Source organism: Eptesicus fuscus, chromosome 10 (genome assembly GCF_027574615.1).
Source record: "Eptesicus fuscus isolate TK198812 chromosome 10, DD_ASM_mEF_20220401, whole genome shotgun sequence".
Lineage (NCBI taxonomy): Eukaryota > Metazoa > Chordata > Mammalia > Chiroptera > Vespertilionidae > Eptesicus > Eptesicus fuscus.
The window spans coordinates 74080163-74103541 of NC_072482.1; the positions used below are offsets into that span (position 1 = coordinate 74080163).

Here is a 23379-nt window from a genome sequence, read left to right on the forward strand (position 1 = left end):
AAAACCACAATTTAATTCCACATTTCCTGATGTTATAAAAGTTAAATGGTTTCTCTTGGTAAGGATATTTGTTTACAAGTGCCAGAAAAAGAATGACTCGGTATCTGCATTAACATTCCCTTTTGCCCAGAGAAGGAAAATAAAAACCAACCAAAGGGTATTTCCAGAACCGATAGCTGTTTAAGAAGGCCATGACTCAGTCTTTAGATGTGTATACCTTTCAATATCTTCGAATTTTAATATAAAAAGCAAAATAGGTTTTCCCAATTACGGCCTACTCTAAGGAATTACTATCGTTTCCTTTTGTCACCGTTAAAATCAAGTGTTGGGAATTATAATTTGAGATGAAAATATTACCTAATAAGAATGAATGTAGATGGCTCAACGATTCTTACTCAGTGTGATGTATAATGCAACAGGGACTCTTGTAAATTGTCATATGCCAATAAAAATGTCATAAGTGGTAATAGCTGTTTGTTTACCTGATTTTGAGATTATACCTGTGTCTGTTTTATGCAACTGATTTCTATAGCCAATTTCTAGATTTTAGAATACCAATTAATCTCTTAGGAAAATTATTGGTGTGGTGTGGTGTGGCTTTTTTGAGGGTGTTGATACTTTATAAAACTACTCAAACCTTTATATAGTGGTTTTTTTTTGTTTCCCTGGGAAAAATGGGAACTTTTACAGGGAATAGTTCCAGGTCATTATTAGAGAATGCAGGGATTCAGATTCCCAGGTTAGCCCTTCTATTCCTGTAATAATACAGGAACTCATCAGCCATCTACCTAATAAAAGAGTAACATGCTAATTGACTATACCTTTGTGATGTCCACCAGCCAATCAGGAGTGAGTATGCAAATTAGCCCAACAAAGATGGAGGGTTAATTTGCATACGTGGGTGCCGAGTGGCCAGGGGCGGGGTGGGACGCTTGCGATGACGCAGGTGTTCCGCACCACCTCAGCCACTCTGGGCCTGTGGGAAGGCGGAAAGGCGGCTCTGGGCTGGGGGGTGGGGGTGGGGGGGAAAGGGCTCCAGCCAGAGCGAAGGTGGTGCCAGCAGCCAGGGGAAGGAAGGCCCATTCTTGCATGAATCTTCATGCATCGGGCCTCTAGTAATATTATAATGGAGAATCAGCATTACTTTTCTTTCTAAAAACACAGCACTCAGTTAATAACTAAAAAGTTGTTGTTTTTTTAAGTTAGTCTTTGAGTAAGATCTGGTATTCTTACAGTGCCCCTTTTACAATTTATTTGAAAATTTTAAAATGGGCCATTCTGTCAACTTTAAACAAGCATTTTCACAGAAATGTGTATACTGAGACAAGTAGATTTTGTCTAATACAAATGGCAGATTATCCTTTTAAAACTTAGTTAGGGAAATAACTCTTGTAAGTATGTTTAATATCACTAGGTAATTTTAATGTTATATACCAGTTCTCTAAAGTATGCTGTCTTATTTATTAGGGACATAATATTCAACTTTTTAAAAAAATTTACATAATTGCTCTTCTTTTTGGGCTTCAACTAGATTGGGATATACTTTTTGTTACCATACAAAACATATTCCTTTTATATTCATAAAGAGAAGTATAGACTTATCTCAATCCATGAAGACACTAGATAGGGAAGGCAAATGGAGAAATAAACTTCATTGTCATGGGATTGTATAGTCTCTTGTAGTAGACACTGATATCCCTTAACAAAATTTTAGAGTATTATCTGTTAAATATATTTAGGGTTCTCAAATAGTTGAAACTTTTATTTTTAAATCTGAATGTCAAGGGTCTAAATTAATTGGAGTAGATATTAAAAATTAGGATTCTTACATTAATGAAGTTTTAAGTAAACAAGGTTTGTTATTACTCATTTTCTTGGAATCTAGAAATATGTCAAAATTAGTTGTGTTCCATTGTCTGACTCTGGAGCCTAGGAGACTTGATTTATGAGCTGGACTCCTGGTTTTTCAGAAATGATTAGTAATGATTACTGATGATTAGTGTGCATCAGTTATGAGAATGAAGCCAAAGTTGCATATTTAATTTTCTCTACATTGTTACCTCATTATACTTTAGCCTATAAAAATGGATCCCAGTGTTTAAAGAAAATGGGCATTAGGATGGCATTTCACCACCACTACTAGAAAAAAATACCCTCAAATATCTCAATTAAAAGAACATTTTTCCTACAGATATTTTAGGTGTTTTACAACAGTGAATTGATTTGTAGCACTCTTAAAATGCAGGAGATAATTTTGATTATTGTAAGTAGAAAAGGATTGGGCAAGTGGGTTTTAATGCTATTCCCATAAGAATTGGAATCAAATTTTTCTTAATCTTTTGGTTTTGCCCAACTTCCTGATTGAGTAATAATGAGCCCTCCCTTTAATAAAAGCAGACAATAGTAAATACACTGGACAGTTAGCTGAATTGCAAGGATTTAATATCCACAGCATGAACTATTTGGCAGTGATTTGGTGCTATCATAGTGGTTGCAAATTTCATGGACTGTAAAGGGCCACAGAAAAGTAAAGAAGATTCTCATCTACCAGGATAGTGGTTTACTTGCTATTATCTAGTCCTTGACTATGAAAGGCCCTAATTTTTCTGTCTTGTACTAGAAAGGGAAAACAGTAAACTTCATTAAGATTCCAAGGTACTTCTAAGACTGCCATGAGGGGAATGTTAAATACACTTTGAACTTTTTGAAAGAAGTTGAATAGCATCACCAATATATGCATATAAAGATGGTTATAATAAAATAATTTATCTGTTTAATGTCAGTATACAATTATTTTTATGCATATATTTGATGATACTCAACTTCCAAAATAAAAGTGCTTCCTCCCTTCCACCCTCCATGATACTGTGATAAAAGATGCTCATCCCTGCCTCAGCTGGTATACAGATTGCAGGTTCCATCCTTATATGCCAATTCTTGGATGACAATTTGCTGTTAGCTGTAAGGCAATCAGAATATGTTATCTGGCATTTTTATGAAGAATTTTTTCTTGTTAAAAGTATGAGTTACTGCTAAAAATGAAAGGATTAAATGGAAACATTGGGAGTACTGATGTACTCTGGATGATCCAGAAGACTGGCAGGACATCCTTTTAACTATTTTTCCTGTGTTCTAGGTTTTACTTAAGTGATTGATAAGAGTCAAAGCATTTCTACTTGTGAGCATATGATTGTATCAGAAAACAGATTACAGAATCTATCAAGTCACAAATCTAAAAAAATGGAATCAGGAAAATCAAACATCAGTTAACCTTTTTTTTTGCTTTTCGAGAGGTCTAGCTATAGTATAAATTTTGTTGAAAAATAGTAGTTAAAATGACTTGGATTCAAACGCTAAACATAATCTAGGCTTGCTTTTATATAAATTAAAGTTTCAAATAAAACCTGATTTTTACTATAAACATTTAACTTAGATTTTGTAATTTTCATATTACATCATAAGTAAATAGCAATTTAGATATAATAGGCCCCTGTTTTTCATTACTTGATCATTTTAATTGTCGATAGAAAAAAAGGAAATTTTCAGGTTTTAATTTGAAACATTTTAATATCAAGGAAAATCTTGGTCTTCGTCTCTTAAAATTTTTGAATAAATATAGAGTTTAAATGACCCTTTAAGAGGTGTGTAAACTTAAATAGCACTGGTCTGTTTAAATTCACTGTGTCACTACTACCCTGAGAGGCTTCAAGCATAGACACAACAGGGAAAAAGGCCCTAAGTATTTTTCTTTTTGAAGTTATAAAACTTAATTTTATGGGCATGTACATCCCAATATGGAGATCACCCTTTCATGAGACTTACAGTTAAGGTCGGAGAGGCTATTGCATACTTTGGTTGTATTCTGCCCCATTATTTAAGACGAGGTCTGATGCATGAAATTCGTGCATGGTGGGGGGGTGTCCCTCAGCCCAGCCTGCACACTCGAGGGATGTCTGACTGCCTGTTTAGGCTCGATCCCAGTCGGACATCCCTCTCATAATCGAGGACTGCTGGCTCCTAACTGCTTGCCTGCCTGATTGCCCCTAACTGCTTCTGCCTGCCAGCCGGATCACCCCCTAACCACTCCCCTGCCAGCCTTATCGACGCCTAACTGCTCCCCTGCAGGCCGGGTCACCCCCAACTGCCCTCCCCTGCAGGCTGGGTCACCCCCAACTGCCCTCCCCTGCAGGCCGGGTCACCCCCAACTGCCCTCCCCTGCAGGTCTGGTTGCCCCCAACTGCCCTCCCCTGCTGGCCATCTTGTGGCAGCCGTCTTGTATCCACATGGGGGTGGCCATCTTGTGTGTTGGAGTGATGGTCAATTTCATATTACCTCTATTATATAGGATAATTACAGTAATTTGAGTTTATCTAAAAGTTAGGTGTAGGTCACAAGGCTAATGGAGTTCTGGGCAGTTTGTAAGACTAAATACACATCTTCCTAGTCTTGGTCCAATCTAGCCCTCAGCTTCTCTCCATTAATTCACTGAAAAAGTATACCTGGCAATGAGTGCATAGGTTAATTAATTCTTGATCTTGGGGATTCAGACCATATATTAGTGGTTCTAAAAAAACACACCTACTTACCAAACCGAATAACTGTGGATGGCATTTGCAATTAAACTAGGTGAGAAGCTTTTCTCATGAACCCCCAAATATCAGCAAATGGGGCAAACCACCAACCTGCTTGGTATTGATTTCTATGCCAGTAGAGGAATTGGGATAGCATCTGATAGATGAGAAATGGGGAATCCCACATCAGCCAGCTGAAATGAGGTTTTCCCCCTCTCTAATAGTGCAAGGTACCCACATAAGGAATGGAGTAGTGTAACCCAGTGAAATCTCAAAACGGACCTGCCAAGACAAAACTGCATTTTAGAGACCAGACTCATACTGAGGAGAAAGTACTGAAAATGGAATAAAATTAAGCAGGAGAGAGACAATAGATGAAGAGGACTAGATTAAACTTGAGGGGAATATAGCTAGGAAAGTCTTAGAAAGCAAGCCACCAACCATATTTCTGAACATTAGTCGAAATCAGTATAAAGGTAGCTCCATTAAAGTCAGAAGCTTTTCTGAATCCTGCATTCTCAAAGTTGAGAAAAATAATTTCACATAAAAATGAACAATTGAAAAAGTCAAATCTCAAGATTATCAAGATGTATGTAGATATAGTATGAATGAATGCTTTAGTAAACAAAATGGAGAAAGGGTCTGAAAAATTAATTTTGCGGGGAAGTCAGCAAAGCGTTCATGGGGGCTGTAGCATTTGACCTGGGCCCACCTTTTATCTAATTCAGAGCTGAATGTTGAGTTCTATTAATAGTACAGCCTGAAGGAGGCGTTAGTGCTGGTTCCTGTTATATTTTCAAGGGATGCTTTTGTTCTGGCCACTATTATGTGCTGTTTGATATCACACTGGAATGGGATAAGGTGTTAAGATCATTACTTCTGAGGGCAAAAGAGAAGGGCAAGAGATATTGAGAATATTGTAATTTACTAATTTCACGTAGGACTGCTTATCCATTAGCCTTATATATTGCTCGACACTCTTCTGCCCCTACTTTCATCTTAATATAGACAAATTTTTTTCTGCGAAGATCTGGGCCTGTCATTTACAATCACTAGTGTTCTGCCAGTTGCTTAATTTGCAAACCATACTTGGTGATTGTTTTCTCTCATTCCATATCCAATTATTTTATTCAACAAATTGGTTAAATGCTTATTATATACTAGCGGCCCAGTGCATGGGGTGGGGGTGGGGGGGGGCGGTGTCCCTCAGCCCGGCCTGCACCCTCTCCAATCTGGGACTACTGGCTCCTAACCGCTCACCTGCCTGCCTGCCTGATTGCCCCTAACCCCTCTGCCTGCCGGCCTGATTGCCCCTAACTGCTCTCCCCTGCTGGCCTGATTGCCCCTAATCATCACGTCTGGAAGACCAGTCTATCTGGCCTAATTAGCATATTACCCTTTTATTAGCATAGATATAGTACCAGGCTTCTAAAGCACTGAAGATACAGCAGGGGTCAAAACAAAGCTCCTGTTCTGGAGTTCACAGTTTAGTTTGGCTGCAGGGGGAGCATAAATACAGGGCCAGGCAAAAAGTAGGTTTACAGTTGTTTGGATGGAAAATAACACAAGAATAAACTGTTTCAAGTACAACTGTAAACCTACTTTTGCCCCACCGTGCACTATACAAGGTGACAAGTGCTATTAAGAAAAGTAGGAAGGAGAGGGGAGAGATGCTCTTTATATATGGTGCTCAGAGAAAGCCTCTTTCCAGTCTCCACTAGAAGGTAGGGACCTTACCTGTCTTGCCCATCATTGCAATTCCCCGTGCACAGTTGATCTTAGGTAGTCATATAAGTAATTCATCCCTCGCTAAAGTACGAGAAGAGAAAGCTCTTGTCTCTTAGGAAGCCAGTAACCTCAGATGAGAATTGAAAATTGGAATATCACCTGTGTCATGACTTAGTGATCACTTTGCCATCCAGGGCGAGGCCAGGTCCGTGTCCAGCCCGGATTTGGCAGCCTGGATAACCAGGAGCGTTTCGTGAACGGACATTCTAGGTACTGTAAAGCTGCAGATCCCTCGAGGACAGTGCTGAGCTCCTGCTAGTCCCATAAGCCTATGTTCACTCATTGAACGAATAAATGACCAAACAATAAAAGGCCAGCGACCTTGGAGAGTGGCCCCATTTCCGGTCTGGGGGAAGGGGTGACAAAGACTTTTCTGCGCAGATCTGTGTGGAGCAGGAACTTCGGATCGCGGGCCTGGCTCCAGGGCCCATAACGATTCCATAACGCCCGGCTGTAGACACTCCGTATTGGACAGCACCGGGAGCCAACACCGCGTCGCGCGCCTCCCTTTGCAGCCTGCCCCGCCCACCAGCTGCCTATGGTTTCTATTGGTTGTCTCGCGGAAAGCCCGCCCTCTTAAAAAAAGGAAAAAAATATCCTAGCAGTCTGTCCAAATAACAGTAACCTGATTGGTTATCGTACAACCAATCACGAGCAGCAATCTTCAGCCTTGTCCAATCATATCGGGCTCACGTCACGGCCCGCGGAGTTTGATTTTGGTCCAGGGACGCGGAAGTAGCGGGACCGGGGAGCAGGTGGGGTGGCCCGGGCTGAGGGAGGACTCCGGGGTCCAGACCCGGGTCGCTGCGGGCGTTGTTACCGCCGGTGGCCCTCAGGCCGAGGCGCGCGGGCGGACACGCGTCTGAGCGTTCCCGAACCAGCTGGAGCGCTCGTCGGGCTTAGTCGACTGGGGATTCCGAGCCTGTGTTCCTGAACGACCGCCCCTCGGTGTCCCCGAGTTGGCGGGGGGCTCGGCTTGGGAGGAAGGTGAGCGGGGCGACTCTGCTGGTTCGGAGAGCGCCCAGGGACTCACGCGGCCAGAGCGTGGGAGCAACCGCGCGCTAGTCTCGGCCAGTTACATACTAGTTGGGTGACCGAGGGAAGTCACCGGTTTGGGGTTCACGTTCCTTTTCTTTGAAACGAGCGAGGGGGTGCATTTCTTTAAAAGGCACCTATGTCGGCTCCCTGCCTGCTTTCAAGGGTGGGCTGAACACATCCTTCTCCCGAACCCGTCCACCGCTGTCAGATCCGAGGGAGCTCCTCTGCCCCAACCAACTCGAAGGCTTCTCTGCTGAGTGTCCAGTCTGCTGCTGATGGATATTTATTAGGCTTAAACACCCTATGAACTTGTAATGCAATTTAACTGATCAGTTGAAGTTTCCTTTACCAAGCCTTCCCCAGTCCCCATTCCCTCTCTCTTTGACGTCCTTCAAAATAATGCTGGCCTCAAGAGATTAGTTGATGGTGTAATGTGTAATGATAGGACTTCCAGCTTATTTCATACAATTTATACGGCAACTATTTATTTGTCAAGAGTAACATTCTCTAATTTTTATTTATTTATTTTTGCTGAAGGTATCAAGAAACTGATAATGTTCCCTTGAATTTGCTTCTGTGTTTGCTTCATCAATGTCTTTCATATTGAATATCTTAAGAGAGATACTGGCATATTTCGGTGTTCCCATGGACCAGGTAAATGTTTTTTAATGGATTTGGATGAACCTGTTGTATTTGTTCTTGGGTCTCATTTTGAAAATGATTTATATGTAAACATTTAAGGTGAAATAGGTGCGACTACGGTGAGTTTGCAATAGTTTACCTTTGATAGTTTGATTTTAAAAAGGGATACAATTATTAGGAACCTATTTACCTGATGGGTCAAATGCCAACAAAAGATGCAAACAAACAAAATATAGACATGACCTTCATGGAATTCCTTTTATTGCATAGGTAAATTACATTTTTAATCGTCTAATCATTTTGTTAAGGTAAATGGCAAGTTATAGCTCAAAATATTCAGAATAAGTCAGAAGGAGAGAGGATGACTTAAGTCTGAGAATGAAAAGCAAATCCAATTTTGTCTACTTACTGAGCATCTACTACATCTAAGACAATATACTTGGTTTGGTAGTTGATACAGAATAGCAATACATGGTTCTTGTATTTATGGTATTTAAAAATATGAGGACTAGCCAACATTGCAGATAAGTATAATACAAGACTGAATATAAGACACAAATAGTAGTGGGGTTTATAGAATAGACTATTTGGTATATGAATTAGAAGAGAGTAGTCAAGGATAATTTCAAGATTTTAAGTAAAAGAAAGTTGAAGAATGATGGTTTCATTCTTATAAATAGGCAACTCAGTATGAGGAACTAGTTTGAGTAGGGAGATAAGGTCAGCCAGCTGTGCTGTTAGAATAGACAAGTACAAATATCCTGCAGATAATGGGATAAATGGTCCTAGAATGTAGGAAAGAAAAGACTTGATTCAGATTTGGAGTTATCTATGTTAGTTTGAGATTTGACCTGATGGACTTTAATGACATAATGGACGATGTCATTGAAGCATTCTGAATTTCAGAAATAGTGATGTTGAAGATAACGAGGACTGAGTAATAGTTGAAGATTTTTCATTCTATTATTGGTGCCTTTAGGGATTTCAGTAGTTGGATATTCAACTGAAGAAGGGCGGTGGGCACCAGCAATCTTCTTTCGAAAAATTTGTGAAAAGAAATCAAGAGAGGCCATCAACTTGAAGGGGCAGCAGGGATGAATAGTTTTCTTTTCAGTGTTAGAAGTAACTTCATCATGTTTGCACGCACTGGGGAAGACCCTTATAGACAGGAAAATATTTAAGATACAAATGAGAGTGATTGAGCAATGCCCTGAAAAAGGTACTTGGGCAGAGCCTATAAATAAATAAGCCTTGGACAGAAGCTGGACAGTCAAGAGTAGAATAAAAGTGAGTGACGGTGGGGAGATTTTGAATGGAGAGGAGTGAAAATTGAACTATATCAACTCATAGTCCTCGATTTCCTCAGTAATAGGAGAGGTGAGACCACTTGTAGGTGATGAAAGTAGTGGTGTTGGGGATTTCCGAGATTGGCAATGACTTTGGGCGACACAGAGAACATAACATGTAATGAAGGGGTTGCAGAATACCTGTGCAGAGTAATCTTTGTAAATATTGTTGTAGTGTGGGTAGTTTATCCATTAGTAATATGAGAACACATATCAAAAGGATGAGCCATTTTTGAGAGCATATCACTGAAACAACTTGAAAATCCCTGCTTGGTATGAAAGTCAAGTCAAAATGAGGGGCCCTGGTCAGATGGCTCAGTTGGTTGGAGCATCTTCTCAATATGCCAAGGCTGTAGGTTTGATCCCCAGTCAGGGCACATACAAGAATCAACCAAAGAATGCATAAATAAGTGAAACAACAAATCAATGTGTCTCTCTCTCTCTCTCTCTCTCTCTCTCTCTCTCTCTCTCTCTCTCTCTCATCAATCAGCTAAAAAAACAAAAAGGGAGATCATCTTGTACACCAAAAAGTTATGGGTTCCATCCCTGGTCCGGGCACATATAGGAGCAACCATTGATGATGTTTCTCTCTCTCTCTCTCTCTCTCTCTCTCTTTTTCTCCCTCCCTTCCTACCTCTCTGAAATCAGTAAACATATCCTCAGGTGAGGATTAAAAAAAAAATGAGGGTCCTAGATCAGGAATGGAAGAAGGAGGTGAAATCATAAAAATGATGAAGATGGTCATGGCAATGAAGGAATGAGAGTTAGGAGGGTAGAAGTTTGTCAGGATGGAAATTGGAGAGCAAGATATGAACGTACCATTCAAGTGAATCAAGAATAAGGTGACTATTTATGTGTAGTACATAGCTCTCACTGTAGTGAAGCCTCTAGGCCTGTGGTTCTTAGCGAGGGCACACATGAGTGGTAGCAGGACACTTTAAATATAATTGCTCAGGCTGGCAGAGATTCTAGTGTTAATAGCTCTGGTATCTATATCCTCTAGGCCACACTGTTCACTGTGGACGCCACTGGCCAGGTATCACCTTTAATTGCTTGAAATGTCTGAATTGAGATCTGGTTTGGTGTAATACTTGGAAGACAAGACTTTGAGAACACCATTCTGTATTTTCTTTTATTTATTTATTTTCTTTTATTTTTTAAAAATTTATTGATTTTTCAACAGAGAGGAAGGGAGAGGGATAGAGAGTTCAAAACATCGATGAGAGAGAAACATCGGTCAGCTGCCTCCTGCACAACCCCACTGGGGATGTGCCTGCAATCGAGGTACATGCCCTTGATCGGAATCGAACCTGGGACCCTTCAGTCCGCAGCTGATGCTCTATCCACTGAGCCAAACCGGTTAGGGCTGTATTTTCTTTTAAAAAAATAAATGTGATTGCATCTTTTACATTAGATATATAAACATACTTAAAATAGAGTACTTTTTAAAACAACGCTTTATGTTTCAATAGGTTTTGCAGATTTGGGAAAACAAAGGTTATGGATCAGCTCGGAGTATTGTTCGTATTATTGGGAAAATTCTTCCTTTAGAAGCCTGTCGCAGGCCTGATTTTGAGGTATGTCAGTCAACACGCAATGTTTAATCACTGTATAAAATAATCCTGGTAACCCAAGGGATACAGGATAGAACAAAAGAATAAATATTTCCTGCAAAAACCTTTATTCCTGGAAACAAGTCATTTCACGTATGTTTTTGTGTTTATTTCTTTAAATAATTACATTCAAAGATGGGCAGGTGCAAAGCAATACCAAGTATTTTATTCTTCTAGTTTGTGACTTATGATAGATGACATTAACCAGGGGAGAGAATATTGCTACACGTATGGACTTTGGAATAATATTTTCCTCAGTATTTTTTCTTACTAATAGGTGCATGGTTTTCTATTGAATATCCCTTTTCCCTCTTGGATTTTTAACATATTTAATTTCCATGGCATGTGTCTCCGCCCCACTCTCTACAGAGCTCTGACTTTGTTTTCCTTTTTTCTTTTAGCTGATCCCACTCTTGAACTCTGTAGACTCTGCTAACTGTGGCTCTGTAGTTCCATCCTTTGCTGATATTTTGTGTGTGGCAAATGATGAAGAATCCATTTATCTCAGATTTCGGTAAATTTATATACTTACCTTGGAAGGTGGGGTATGGGCTGTAATCTGAATTTTTGGACGTGTTCAAGTTCAGACTCAGTGGGCCTTCTTGTTTTGTCTGTCTCTTTGATGCATTGTATCTGACTAATATTTTCCTAATAAGGGTGACTGCTTGTTCCTCATGTTTAGCCAGTTTTTCTTACTGAACATTTAAATCTAACACCAGGCCTAGGATGGAATGATATTAAAACAGTATCACAGTCACTATGTTTATATTTATGAGAAAGCTATTTCCTGTACTTGATAACTAGTTTTATTTTATTTCATATATTCATTCAAAACTTACCTAGCTCTTACAGGCAATGATGTTAAACATTATTTCAACATTTGTGTGTGTTTTCTCCTAGGGAATACTAGCATGGGTTAGTATATTCAGATGCAGGCTATAAGCACAATCAGGGTCAATTATTGAAATATTATGACTAAATATTTGACATGTCAAACTGGTTTATCAATTTTCAAAAAATTAGAATACCATAAATTTACTCTTAACATTGTACTGAATATAAGGTCTTTAAGTACTGTGTATTCAGAACACAGAATTTCTAAATAAAACAACTTGTCATGTGTTTAAAGTGAATAGGCAGAACAGTTACAGAATAATTATTTTTGTTTTACAGTCTAAAAGCAGGGCTTGTTCCTTCGTTCACTGACCACTTATTGGTCACCTATTAAAGGTTAATTTCTGTTCTACATACTGAGAATACACAGTTACATAAGATGTTGTGTTTGTCCCCAGTGAGTCTAGAGATAAGTCATGGGATAAAGAGAGCTACTCTGATTTTGTCTTGGTGTCTGTATTCCTCTTGGACTGAAATAATGTATTCCTTTTGGAAAATTTCCCTCCCCCTCTTCATCCCCATTTCTTCCTTCTTTCCACCCACAGAAGTGGTATATGGAAAAATGAGGAAGAGAAGACTGAGGTTTTCCATCCTTTGCAACTAGTTCGGGATCCACTCTCACCTTGTCTAAGACATAACAAACCAATGAAAAGTTCTCAGCCTGTAAATGAAGCTGCAATTAAAAAAATAGCTGCCCTTGAAGACGAGCTAGCTTCTCTTCGTTCTCAGATTGCTGCAATTGTGCAAATGCAGGAACTGAAAAACAGTACTAATTCTGGTAAGTAACATTGGATTTTTGTTTCAGGTAGAAGATACTTGCCTAGTATTTAAGTCAGTACAGTTCTGAATAAGAATGCTTGATGTTTATATATTTCATGAATGTCATCCTATCTAATAAAGAGAGAATATGCTAATTGACTGCCATGCCCTCACAAAGATGGTGACACCCACAACCAATAAGGAGGGAATATGCTAATTGACTGCCATGCCCTAAAATATGGCGGCACCCACAGCCACAAGATGACAGCGCCCAGTCCCCTCAGCCCTGCTGGGGCGGCAGGCACGTGGCATGGCCGGGCCTTCCCCCAGGCGGGTCCAGCCGCTCCGCACGCCTGCTTCCAGAGACCCCCAGTCCCCTCAGCCCCACAGCCGCCCAGGGCCAGCCCGAGGTGCAGGCAAGCCTAGGATGGCAGCTCCCCAGCCACCCAGGGCCACCCGAGGCTCAGGTAACCAGGGCCGGCCCAGGCTTGCGCTGCCAGCAGTGGCAGCAGCAGAGGTGTGATGGGGGCGTTGCCTTCCCCTGATCGCCGGGTCACCTCCCGCCCCTGAGGGCTCCCGGACTATGAGAGCGGGCAGGCTGGGCTGAGGGACCCCTCCCTCCAGTGCATGAATTTTCATGTACCGGGCCTCTAGTTAAATATAAAAAGATGTTGGCTATATAAAAATGTTTTGTTTGATGTTTATTTAGAATAAATTAAGACACATTTGGCCCTGGCTGTGTGCCTCAGTGGGTTGGAGGGTCATCCTGTACACCAAAAGGTTGTTCACGGTCAGGACATATACGTAGGTTGCAGGTTTGATCCCTAGTTGGGGCGCATCCGTGAGGCAACTGATCGATGTTTCTTCTCTCTCTGCCCCACTTCCTCTCTCTGAAATCAATAAAAACATGTCAGCAGGTGAGGATTAAAAAAACAAAAGACATTCATATTGAGGGAGATAGTTTTGGTTTAAAGAAGAACTAACTATACTGCAGTAGATAGTAGTTTTGTACTGAAAGCCTGTTTTCTAAGTAAACTTTTCTAAATCTTAAGAAAAGCATTGGAAATTTAAGAGGAAGAATGCATTAATTTGAAAGATTTGAGGTTTCATAAATTTGTAGTTTGAAGTTACTGCTGCTATTTCACCTAGTTAGGGGAATAATGTTCTCTAGACGATCCTTTTCTAAACTTTTAGAGACAAAACTTGCTTTAACCTATAGATATACACATAGGTGTACATATATATACACACACACACACATATAATTTATATTAATATAATGTGTACATTATACTATAAATACACATATATAAATAATATATAGATATTACATAATGTGTAATAATAAAAATGAGATGCAAATACACATTTTTTAGCAATCATGTGATACAGCCTTTTAGGAGCAAATCTCTTGTGAGAAAGTTAAGTACAACAGTCCCCGCTTTTCCAAGGGGAGTACGTTCCAAGACTCCCAGTGGATGCCTGAAACCACGGTTAGTACTGAACCCTATTATACTATGCTTTTTCCGATAAATACATACCTTTTCCCTTAAAGGAAGCACTTCCGGGCTTCCCTTTGGCATATCCGAGTTGCCAGCATCATTACTGTTTTGCTTTGGGGCCAACATAAAGTAAATTAAGGGGTACTTGAACACAAGCATTGTGACACCTCGGCAGTCGATCTGATAACCCGGACAGCTGCTGAGTGAGTGATGGGTGGGGAGTGTGTACAGTGTGGAGATGCTGGATGAAGGGATGATGATTCATGACCTGGGGGAGCCAGAGCGGGACAACACGAGGTTTCATCATGCTACTTAGAATGGCACTCAATTTAAAACTTATGAGTCGTTTATTTCTGGAATTTCCATTTGATGTTTTTGGACCAAGGTTGACTTTGGGTAACAAACCATGGAAAGTGAAAATGGATAAGGAAGACCACTGTACTCTAATCGTCCTTAAGCTCTTGCCTAAAATATATGCTTGGGTGTTTATCATAGAGAGACCATTCTGAGTGTTTCTACTGTAAGTTCTTGATCATGTTTTAGCTTTTTAAAATAGAGGATGAAATTTAGATTGTATGTGAGTTACTGAAAAAGCACTTTTTATTTTCTCTTTGAAGTGTTTCTTCCTATTCCCACTTTTAAGGGCCAGCACAGGGAATCTCAACTGGATTCAAAGTAAATTTCCTGTTTGGTTTGACTCTTACAGAAATGCCTAAGCAGATGGGATTGCTTCTCCTTTCTGGCCACATCATTATTTTAGCAGCATTACAGAAATTGTTTCTGTTTTGGTTTTGGTTACTGTTATGTTAAAGAGAACTTTCCATGATTTTTCAACAGACTGCTTTGTTTTCTAGGCTCCTTTGACTCGACTGATGGGGCTGATGGTTTGGGACAAGTGCCATCATCAGGAACTGCTCAACTGAGTGTCAGACCAGATCCATTTTCAAGTTCAGTGCTTCCCGCTCCTCCTCCTCCTCCACCCCCTCTGCCTCCTCAGTTTTCTTCTCTGCAGCCTCCATGTTCTCTTGTGCAGCCAGAATATACTCATATTTGTGACTCAGATAATACAGCAACTGAAATGAAAAAACAGCACCCAGGTGCTAGTAAGACCAATTATAATCGTCATTCAAAAAACCAGAAAAACGAAGATGTTCCAAACATGTTGGATGTTCTAAAGGATCTGAATAAGATTAAACTTCGTGCTATTGAACGGTATGTTGTCATAATTTGAGAAATGAGCCAAAATTTTATCAAGAATGTTTTAAAAATTTATATTTATCAAACTAAACCTATATACATCTTTTATTCCCTTTCACTCCACATACCCCTCCCAGAGAATCATTTTCAATTTTTTGACTCTTCCAGTATATTAGCTCCATGTTTTTGAAACAACATACTTTATTTGCTGTTTCTTAATATTTTATTTGTATTTGCTTCCCACTGTTAAAGATTAGGAATATATTCTCATAGACATTCTACCCTCTCACACATACGCACACATACACTTATTACATCTTCCCAGTATCGTTAGACCACAGTCTTTAGTTCAGTCGGTATGTAGAATGTTGTTTTGGTTTCTAGCTGTAGTTCTGAAACCTTAATTATCTGGTGATGTGGGACCCAAATACATGTATTACATAAACATTCATGTTTGAAAGTGAGACATCGAAAAGCTGATTGAAGGCGCTTTGAGGTGGAGTGTCAACGGGCGGGCTTTACAGTTTCGTGAATGAGGGGAGAACCTGGTCACGTTGTTGGCCAGACCCCAGGCTTCGGTAGTTGTTTGTCTTTTCTTTGGGGCTTGAGTTTTCCTAGGAAGTTCTTCAGTCTCCTTCTTGGTCAGGAGAAATGGGAGTCACACGGGGCATGCAAGCCAGGTAGGAGCTTATCTTTCTGTTTGTAGACTTTTTCTTAATACCTCTTTTCAGGACGGCAGCTCACTCCCCACTCCATTTTCATCAGCTTTCCAGCTTTCAACGTTTTATTGCAATTCTTATCTACTCTCATCTTGTAATCTCTTTGTCTTTTTGGTTCTACATCTTTTTTGTTTCTTTGCTCTCATTTTAGTAGGATTTCACAGAGATCAGGCATGCTCACCTGGAAATCCCTCAGTGAGGTTTCTGAGGAGAAAATAAATTTATATTCTATATCATAGTGTTAGGACAGATAAGGCATTTCATGCTTTTTAAAAAAATTCTCACCAAAGTACATGCTGGGGGTGGGAGGGGAGGGGAGGGGAGAGGAAAAAGAGAGAGAGAGAGAGAGAGAGAGAGAGCAAGAAAGGAAGGAAGAAGGGAAGGAAGGAAGAAAGGAAGGAAGGAAGGAAGGAAGATAAACAAAGAAAGAGAGATGTGAGAGAGAAACATCGATTGGTTGTCCTCCCCAACCTGGAATCAAACTGGCATCCCTTCGGTGCACAGAATGACACTCAACCACCCTAGCCCCTCTGGCGGGCGGCGTTTCTTCTCAGTGAGGTTATGATTTGGTCCCTGTCTGAAGCAGTGAGTACAGAGCAGACCTTCTGTCTGTATGTACACACTTGATCTAACTAGATCACTAACTGGTATCGTTGGGCCCAGTCAGTGTAAAATGGTGACTGCTCCCATCACTGGAGAAATGACTAAGGGGCCAGTACACTGCCTTCCACCCCGCTCTGCTCTCCTGTTTCTACACCTGACTCGTATTGTGCATTACTTCCAAGTCAGAGGAAACTGCCATGTCTTCACAGATGGGCCGCCATGCTCTCTGCCAGTGACGTGTCCTTGTTCATGTCCAGGTGCTCCTTGTGGTCGCTGGTTTCCCTTCTCTTATCTTCTCAAGGATTTTACTTAAAATGATCACATCTGTCTTCTGCATAATCATTTTTCCTTCTTTAATTTATTCCTCTCCTCATGCCTATTTCCCATTTTCAAACATGTATGCCCGCAGTTGTTATTGTTCTTCCTTTCTGATCTAAATTCTCGATGTCATCGATAGTCTATTTCCCTTTCTCACTGCCTTCTACCCACTGTCACGTGGCGTCTGTTTCCATCACTGCAGGGAAAACAGCTCTTGTCAAGGTCACCGGTGATTCTGTTACTAAATCCAGTGGTCAGATCTTACTGCTCCTCTTGTCCACTTGACAGCGTTTGAGAGAGTCGGCGGTTCCCTCCTCCTCGAACACTTTCTTTACGTGGCTTCAAGGAAATCTGACTTGATTTTCCTCTTCTCGTTGTTCACTCCTTGCCCCCTTGCTTACTCCGCCTCTGAGCCTGGTCTCTAAATGTTGGCATGCCCAAGCCTCAGCCCTCAGCCCCCTTCTCTTCTCCATCCACACTGTTTGCTTGGGGGTCTCATCTAGTCCTATGGCTTCCCATACCAGCTGTGTGCTAATGGCTCTCATACTGACCATTCCATCCCTGACCCCTCCTCTGAGCCCCGCGCCTTCGTGAAAGAATGCCTGCTCGACGTCTTCATTTGCCTGTCTTGCAGGTACCTCAAGCTCCACGTGTCCAGAACAGAGCTCTTCCCTCCTACCTGCTGCCTTCCCTCATCTTGAAAACCTGTTCTCCCTCAGATCTTTTGTATATCAGTAAATGGCAACACCATCACCCAGTCGCTCAGTCCAAACATCCAGGAATCATCCTTGTCTTGTTCTTTTCCTTTCTGTCCCATATAGCTCAAATTCCATCAGTATATAGCTCACATTTTCTTTTCCATCAGTATGTAGCTCGACTTTCTGTACCCTCATGATCCAGCTGCCACCCCCACCTCAGCCACCATCTCATTCAGCTTGGAGCCCTGCAGTAGCCTCCTTACTGGTCTCTTGGCTTTCATTCTTGCCTCCTTAGCTCTTTTCCATATAGTAACCAGAGTGTTCCTTTAGCAATTGAAGTCAATCATGCCATTCCCCGTTTCAAACCTCTGGTGATTTTCCATGTGCTTAGAATAAAGTACAGACACTTTGCTGGGTCCTGTAAGTCCCTCCAGGATCCAGCTGTGGCTTCTCTCCAACATCAGGTCCTACTTCTTGTGGTACTCGCGGCACGGCAGCTAGTCCTGGTTCCTTTCTTCTTTCTCACACGCACCAAGCTCCGTCCTGATGAATCCACCAGCATTGACTCTTAAGCTGACTGCTGGTCGTTTCCCTAAAGAGGCTTTTCCTGACCATCTCATCTGAAGTGCTTTCGTCCAGTCACTGTCACGTTGACCCGTGTATTTTATTCGTAGCACTTACTGCTGTACCCGGTAATCTTGCTTCCATGTTCATTGATCATCTGCCCCCAGAATGTTCCATGGGAGCAGGATACTGCTCTGCCCTCAAAGTGTCACAAGGAGCCTGGTCTAATGGCTGAGAGTGGAATTTCATATTCTCATTAAGTGAAGATGGAGTGAACAGTTAGCCGAACGCTTTTCTTTTCATGAACTCTTTTTCAAAAGTTCTTAAATATTTTTTTAATATTTCACCCTGAAACATTCAGTGATTTAAAATAAAGATCTTGCCGAGACCGGTTTGGCTCAGTGGATAGAGCGTCGGCCTGCGGACTCAAGGGTCCCAGGTTCGATTCCGGTCAAGGGCATGTACCTTGGTTGCGGGCACATCCCCAGTAGGGGGTGTGCAAGAGGCAGCTGATCGATGTTTCTCTCTCATCGATGTTTCTAACTCTCTATCCTTCTCCCTTCCTCTCTGTAAAAAATCAATAAAATATATTAAAAAAAAATAAATAAAATAAATAAATAAATAAAATAAAGATCTTCAGCACAGAGATTTTTATTAAGTCCTGGGTCATAACAAGGTTGTGGTAGAGCCCCACTTGGTTTTCTGATTCGTGGTAAAAAATTTCACTCTCTTGACCTATTGGATTGTAATACATTATGCTTACCGGTATATTTCTGCTGTGCTTGTTAACAAGGACCTTAAATTACACAAATTTTAATTAATTAACTTTTTTAAAAAATAGGTCACCTGGAGGCAGACCCATTCACAAGAGGAAAAGACACAGTTCGCAGTGGGACCCGGTGTCTTTGATTTCCCAGGCACTGAAGCAGAAATTTGCGTTCCAAGAAGATGATTCCTTTGAGAAAGAAAATAGGTCTTGGGAGTCTTCTCCATTTTCTAGTCCAGAAACTTCAAGGCTGAGCTCTAATAATGTAAAGTTAATTTTTCAGTTTTTCTAAAGTGTGTTATTGATGACCTATCTTTGCCTTCAAGTTCTCGTAAAGTAATTATGCAGCATGGGCTACCCACGCATGCCGGCCCGGCCGCGGGTTTGACGTGCTTGGGACACAATTACTTGTTGGTGCTGCTAGTGTTTCTGTCTTTGTTAGCTTTTACACGCTCATTTGAGCTTTTAGCCTTCTATGAAGTTTTTGAAATAAAACATTTGGTTTGAAAAATATGCGCACAAGCTTGTAACGGTTCATCCCGGACAGCTGCTTGCTGATGGTGCTGTCTGCGGTGTGGACTGGGTGCCTGAAACGCTGGGAGCGCCACAGAAGAGCAGTGCGATAGGGTCACACGAACCACAGTCACACGAGAATACTCCATGGTTTTAGGTCAAATGTAGACTTTGCGTTATTTAGTCAAATAGAATGTTAACGGTGCTTTTAAAACAAATGGGATCATTATTATCTTTAGTGACAGTGCTTCTTGGTTGCTTAAAAGGGCCGCACTGTATTTCACACGCTTGACCCTTAAGCTTGTTCCTTACTTGAAGTATCTTTTTAAAATTTAGGCTTAATTCTAATTTTGAGGGTGTTTTTTTTTTTCCATCTCATAACAGCAATATCCTAAAAATACAAATAAAAAATCTCCAGGCTATTATTACCTACTTTACACATGAGGGAATTAACCTCCTGGTGTTTAAGTAATCTGACCGTAACCCCACATCTGATTGTCAGAGCAGTGACTAGAACTTGCTGCATTAAAATTCTAGGATGTTCAAAACCTTCAGTTACCTAAGAAATTCGCGTGGGTAACTGAATATACTGAATAGAACGTACTGTTTCCCAGCGACAGTGGATGAATGCGGTATTACAGAGTTGTCTCGTACTGGTCACCTTTCTTAGCATTTTCTCTCCAGTCAACCAGAGCATCTTAGAGAAAGAGCATATCGTTTTGTGTAGTTTCAGGTGCTGAGCCTGACACGTAGCCCACTCTCAGTAACTTCATTGTTGAGTGAATTACACCTCAAGGGGTCATGTGGTGCTAGTACTGCCATTTTTTAAAAACATTGGAATAATTTCTGTGTTAAACATTTGTTTTATTTCAGTTTGGACATCACGTTTCACAGTCAAAAGGACAGTGACCTAAAGGAAGAACCGACAAACACAAAAGGCGTCATGACCAAGCCGTGAGCGACGTAAGCTGTGTCTCTGCTGACGGGGGAGATGCAGAGATACGCCAGCACGTCTCTCACTGCACGTTAATCTCTGTTAATGGAATTAAAGGAAGGCTGTGTGCCCGGGTATGTTAGTGCAGAGGTCTGAAAAGGCTTGACTTTTAAGAATACCCGTCTCTGGTTTTGGAAGATCCAGCAGTTAACTGGTTACTGATGATCATTAGGTATAATGTTGATTTTTTTTTTCATGTATGTTCATGTTTTTAAAGGCTGAATACACACTTGGAATGGTTTTTCTAAGAGCAAAGTAGTAACTGGCTTAATGTTTCTCATTAGAGAACAGTACGGTCTCATTGTAAGGTAATAGAAACCATTTCAATGGATTAAGAAATTAATATAAGCTAAGTCTATATTGTATCACTCAGCAAATGATAGTATGTTTGAGTTTTTAAAAAACAATTTCTTAAAGCAATTATGACATCCTAATTTAAGAGCCTTTGGATCTTTTAAAAACTGGTAGTGATTTGGTTTATTTGACCTCCAGAAATTGGGGAGATTTTTAAAGAATGTAATGGCTTCACTCAGATAGTCATAACTTGAGTCACATAGGTTGAACCTCTTAAAAATTCTTCCTGAAGGTGATAATTATTTTTTAGAAACTCACTTGATAAATGCTAGTATTTAAAGAATCTTCGTAAGTTTTGCCTATACTCACTATGTAAATATGTATGCCTATCTTTTTATTTTGTTCCACATTATAGTTATACTCTGTTCCTTTGTAAATAAAATAAATGTACGTTTGTAACGTGGTTGTGTTTTGTAGCAATTCAAATTCATTTTTTTCTTACTACTTCGTTTGGAAATCTGAACTTATTTTTTGAATGAGTTCTGTAGGTAATTAGAGCATCCCTCCCACCTCCCGCAACGAAATAACTGCTTTTTATTTCCCAAGGTAGCTTGCATTTTTAGTTTTGTAGTTTTCTTATTTAAAAATGTATAAAGAACAACCCCTCCCCAACAACCAGCAGATACCCTTGGGAAATACCCCTCTCAGCCAAGAGAAGTATATTTCTTGAGCTAGCTCAAGTTGATTTAAAAAGAAATAAAACATTGATGTGAGAGAGAAACATTGATTGGCTGCCTCCCGTACTCGCACTGACCAGGGATTAAACCTGCAACCTAGATGTGTGCTCTGACCAGGAGTTGAACCCACAACCTTGAGGTGTACAGGATGATGAAGTTCTGACCAACAGCCACACTGACCAGGGTGCTCAAGTTGATTTGTTTTGGGCGGGGGCGGGGGGGGAGGGGGGGCGGTGAGAGAGGGCAGGGTGGCTTCTCTGTCTATTTCAGAATGAATTTCCTGCAAAAGCACATTTTAGCACCACAATGCCACCAGGATTGAATTGATCATGGGGCCACCTCTGTTGAGAAGTATGACTTCTGGTGTCCTGGGACATGTGAGCTCAGGACTTGAAATTCCGGACTGGCCTAAATTTGTGCTCTTGGTTTGCCATAGAGTTCCTCAGGGTTAGGGATTCAGTGTAGGGATTCATCATGAACCTGTCCGTAATAGCGAATACCTCATTTATAAAACCATATTTGATTGCATTTTAAACGTATCTAAATATACTGTGAATGCTAAAATGGGTCTGTTCTTGCAAGTTACATAAATGCTGGCTTCTCTTCCTGACATTAAAACAATCTCTCACTTGCCTAGAAGTGTTCCTCTCTCCACCCTCTTCCTCAGATGCCTTAGACTCCAGTACATTCTCCTTCCCCGTTGGCTGTCAATCCTGATAAGCTAAGGTGTTTGAGCAAGGGTATTTGACAAAGCATTCTAATACTGTTTTATATTTGGAAAATGAAAAACAAAACAAAACAGTTTATGAGATAGACCAGAGGAAATGAATGCTGTGCAGAATCTTGACTGGTTGGGATACGCAGAGAATGACAGCAGTGGTTGTCAAGGCAGCGAGGGAGGGGAGTCTTCTGAGGAGCGTGAAGCAGAATCTGGGGGCCTGGTGCTGTTATGAAGAGGGGGAATCAAAGTCTTGCTTTTACAGTGCAAACATCTGGGTTTTAATTATAAAATTTAAATAGAAATTAAGTTGGGGGAGAAGCAGCTATTGATATGGTAACAATGAGGAAAGAATTTGAAATAGGTTTTGCTGGATATTAAGCACAGACTCTCCTTAGGTTGGAGAGGTTAAGTATGCAATTGGATTGGTTTTAAATTGAAAATAAAACACACACCAGAAACAGGTCGGGAAGAGTGAAGTGATTGTCAGAAAAGGGCTACAGTGCAGGTGCGTTCTCCGGGAGCAGTCACCGAGAGAGAGAGAGAGAGAGAGAGAGAGAGAGAGAGAGAGAGAGAGAGAGAGAGAGAGAGATGGATGTGCAGGAAGTCTGCTGGGTTTGCCCTCAAGCTACTTCCCTGCCAGGGAAGGGAGCAGGACCCGGTGAGGGAGAAGCTGGGCTGTGATGCAGTCTCCTCAGCCTCACAGGGAGCTCCGAGCTGGGCTTGGCACTGCAGGGTGGCCTCCCACTGCTCTGAGGGTGCGGGGTCTTTATTCCTTCACACTGACCCAACCCTGGGGAGGGGGGCAGGGCCTCGAGCAGGGCAGCCTTCTCCAGAACAGGGCAATGTCCACGGAGCTTTGTCCGCTCTGAAGACGGATCGTGGTGGTGCGTCACAGTCCGTTACAAGGGACGTGGGTGCAAAACGGTGGCAGGGCCCAGCCCGCCTTCCATTGTAGTTAGCTGGAGTGCTATGTCCTGTCACTGCCCAGGCTAGTTCTTATATTTATTTTCTTGAAGATATTTGCATTTTAACAATTGGGGGTGGGGAAGGGTAGGAAAGCCTTTTTGTCTCCAAAGCTCTGTCCCCCTCCAGCCAGGCCCCT

The 23379-nt window shown here is 41.2% G+C and overlaps 1 protein-coding gene across 1 annotated transcript; it reads left to right on the forward strand.

Annotated features, from left to right (window-relative positions):
- Positions 1-7955: 7955 nt before the first annotated feature.
- Positions 7956-21282, forward strand: MTFR2 (mitochondrial fission regulator 2). The gene is made up of 7 exons (XM_008162091.3): positions 7956-8051; positions 10858-10962; positions 11400-11512; positions 12438-12670; positions 15008-15365; positions 19094-19283; positions 20405-21282. The coding sequence occupies exons 1-7, from the start codon at positions 7989-7991 to the stop codon at positions 20438-20440; spliced, it is 1098 nt and encodes a 365-aa protein (XP_008160313.2). The 5' UTR covers positions 7956-7988; the 3' UTR covers positions 20441-21282.
- The last annotated feature ends 2097 nt before the right edge of the window (positions 21283-23379 follow it).

What these genes read in the sequence shown, in the direction of transcription:
- MTFR2 (XM_008162091.3), top strand. Translation starts at nt 7,989, where the DNA reads ATGTCTTTCATATTGAATATCTTAAGAGAGATACTGGCATATTTCGGT. An exon ending in GTCGCAGGCCTGATTTTGAG is followed by an intron (nt 10,963 to 11,399) that starts GTATGTCAGTCA and finishes TTTTTCTTTTAG; the next exon opens with CTGATCCCACTCTTGAACTC. An exon ending in GAAAAACAGTACTAATTCTG is followed by an intron (nt 12,671 to 15,007) that starts GTAAGTAACATT and finishes TTTGTTTTCTAG; the next exon opens with GCTCCTTTGACTCGACTGAT.